Below are 2569 nucleotides of genomic sequence, written 5' to 3'. Positions count from 1 at the left end.
AAAAAAATTAAAAAATAAAAAAAAAAAAAAAAAAAAAAAAAAAAAAAACAAATTTTTTATATCTTTCGTTTTTTAATATTAAAAGAAAAATAAATATATTTTATAATAACGTAATTTAGTAAATATTGTGGTCCTTTTTAAAAGTATCATTTTTTTATTTTATCATAATGATAAATCCAGAAATATAATAAATATATAATGATTGATGTTACTTATCTTTAAAATTTTTTTTTTTTTTTTTTTTTTCTTATGGCAAAATTGAAAAAGTTCATTTTTATACGTATGTGAAGAAACATATAAAAGGAGGAGATCAATATGATATATACATAAATTATGTATATATATACACATATGTGTGTGTGCTTTTTTTTTTTTTTTTTTTAAAGTAAATTATAAAAAAAGAAAGTACAACTATATAATAAATAAATAAATAAATAAATATAAATATATATATATATATATATATATTTATATATATGTATATATTAACACATATACGTTATAATATATATGCTTTCTTGTATAAAATTTTCTTCCTATGTATATTTTTCCCCTGAATAACCTTTCTGTTGTGTTTGTTTTTTTCATTTGTGTTTGTATATCCTTTTACAACATTCGTATAGTTAAAGGATTAATACAATATAAGAAAACGAAAATATCTAATATTAATTATGGGAAAAGTAATACATTTAGTATAAATAAAAATGGTGGGGGGAGAGTAAAATACTCGGTTGAACGTAGATTATTCTTTTTAAATAAAAAAAAAATAAAAAAAAATAAAGACAATAAAAAAGATAATGAAGGTGAAAATAATAGTTTCAATGATAATGATAACAAAAACAAATATATTTGGGAAAAAAAAATTATGGAAATTCTTCCAATTAATAATGAAATGTTTGAATATTATAACAACAAATGTAAACATAAATATAATTATACTAATAATGATATTATAGAAAAGAAGTCGCTTATAAACAATTTAATACTTCCTTATAGGAAAAAAGAAAATTTTATAAATATATTCTTAACACATATGGATAAGTGTGTTTTGTTGGGTACGTTAATTCATATGAAAAACTACTTATATGATAATGTGTCTTATGATTATTCTCAGCATGTTAGAAAAGAAAATAAAAACAATAATATGGAAAAACAAATAACAAAAAACAAAAATAATAATAATAATAATAATAATAATCATAATAATTATCATAATAATCATAATAATTATCGTAATAATAATCATAATAATAATCATAATAATAATCATAATAATTATCATAATAATAATCATAATAATTATCATAATAATAATCATAATGAACAACATCATAACGATACACTAAATAATAATAATGTTGGAAATTATAAAGCACATACCTTATATGATAAAATAAAAAACTTAAAAGATGATTTGAAAAAAAATAATCAACACATGTCTGATTCACTTAAAGTAGAAAAATATATCAATCAACAACTTATCAAATTAACTCAAGAAATTATAAAAATGAGAAACGAAAAAAAGAATGAAGAATTAAAAGGAAATCCAAATATTGAATGGACTTTTTTTATTAATGAAAAAAAAAACCCTTTAAATTGTTTTGTTTACATGGACGTACCTATTGGAACTGTTATGTTAAAACCCAAAAAAGTCGAAGATAAAAATTTTTTAATTTCTATAAATGCTTTGAATAATATAAAAAGAAATAATCAAGAAATATTAAAAAATATCTATTTTAAAAAATTCCATATTACTTTTGATCATATATATCAAAATTGTAATTTAATAACACTTATTGTAAATAAATTATTAGATCAGGAATATATAATTAAATCATGTACTATGTTTTCTCTTTTATCAATATCTTATTTTTTAAAAGATAGTTTTTATCAGTCTTTTCTTTATTTATTAAGTAGTAAAATTATCTGGAATCCCTTATTATATAATGTCTGGTGTAATATATATCATACCACATTACCATTAAAATTATTTATGATCAAACAAACATTTTCCTACACAAATGTTGTATTCAATTATATTGTACAATCCATACGACATAAGTTAATAAATCTAGAAACATTTTTATTGAACTCTTCTCTAAAATCTAAAATTCAATTACACCAAAAAGAACATAATACTTATGATAATCATAATTTTAAAATTGCTACAGATGAAATATACCCTGATCCGAATGATCAAGAGGAGTTTCAATATATATGAAATGAAGCGGTAGCAAGATTACAAGTGTATAAAATACAAAAAATAAATATAAATAAATGAATAAATAAATACATATATACATATATATATATATATATATATATATATATATGTGTAGCCATTGTTATTTTATTTTTGCTTATTTTTTTTATAAATCTAGGAAAAGTTATTTCCAAATATGTTTATTTAAAAATTCGTCTTCTTTATTCACGTTTCAATTTTTTGTTTTATTTTTTTTGTTTTATTTTTTGTTTTACTTTATTTTTTTTTGTCTTCTAAAAAAAAAAAAAAAAATTAAATCAACTTTTATATTTCTAATATATAAAAAAGAGAACATATAATTATTCA

The 2569-nt window shown here is 18.0% G+C and overlaps 1 protein-coding gene across 1 annotated transcript; it reads left to right on the top strand.

The window, feature by feature from the left end:
- Positions 1-538: 538 nt before the first annotated feature.
- On the top strand, positions 539-2221 carry PRSY57_0519000 (hypothetical protein; the record flags this gene model as incomplete). The annotated part of the gene is made up of 1 exon (XM_020114556.1): positions 539-2221. One exon carries the CDS (start codon positions 539-541, stop codon positions 2219-2221), a length of 1683 nt encoding a protein of 560 aa, XP_019970733.1.
- Positions 2222-2569: the final 348 nt, after the last annotated feature.

Source organism: Plasmodium reichenowi, chromosome 5 (genome assembly GCF_001601855.1).
Source record: "Plasmodium reichenowi strain SY57 chromosome 5, whole genome shotgun sequence".
NCBI lineage: Eukaryota > Apicomplexa > Aconoidasida > Haemosporida > Plasmodiidae > Plasmodium > Plasmodium reichenowi.
This window is presented reverse-complemented; position numbering and strand designations above follow the sequence as displayed.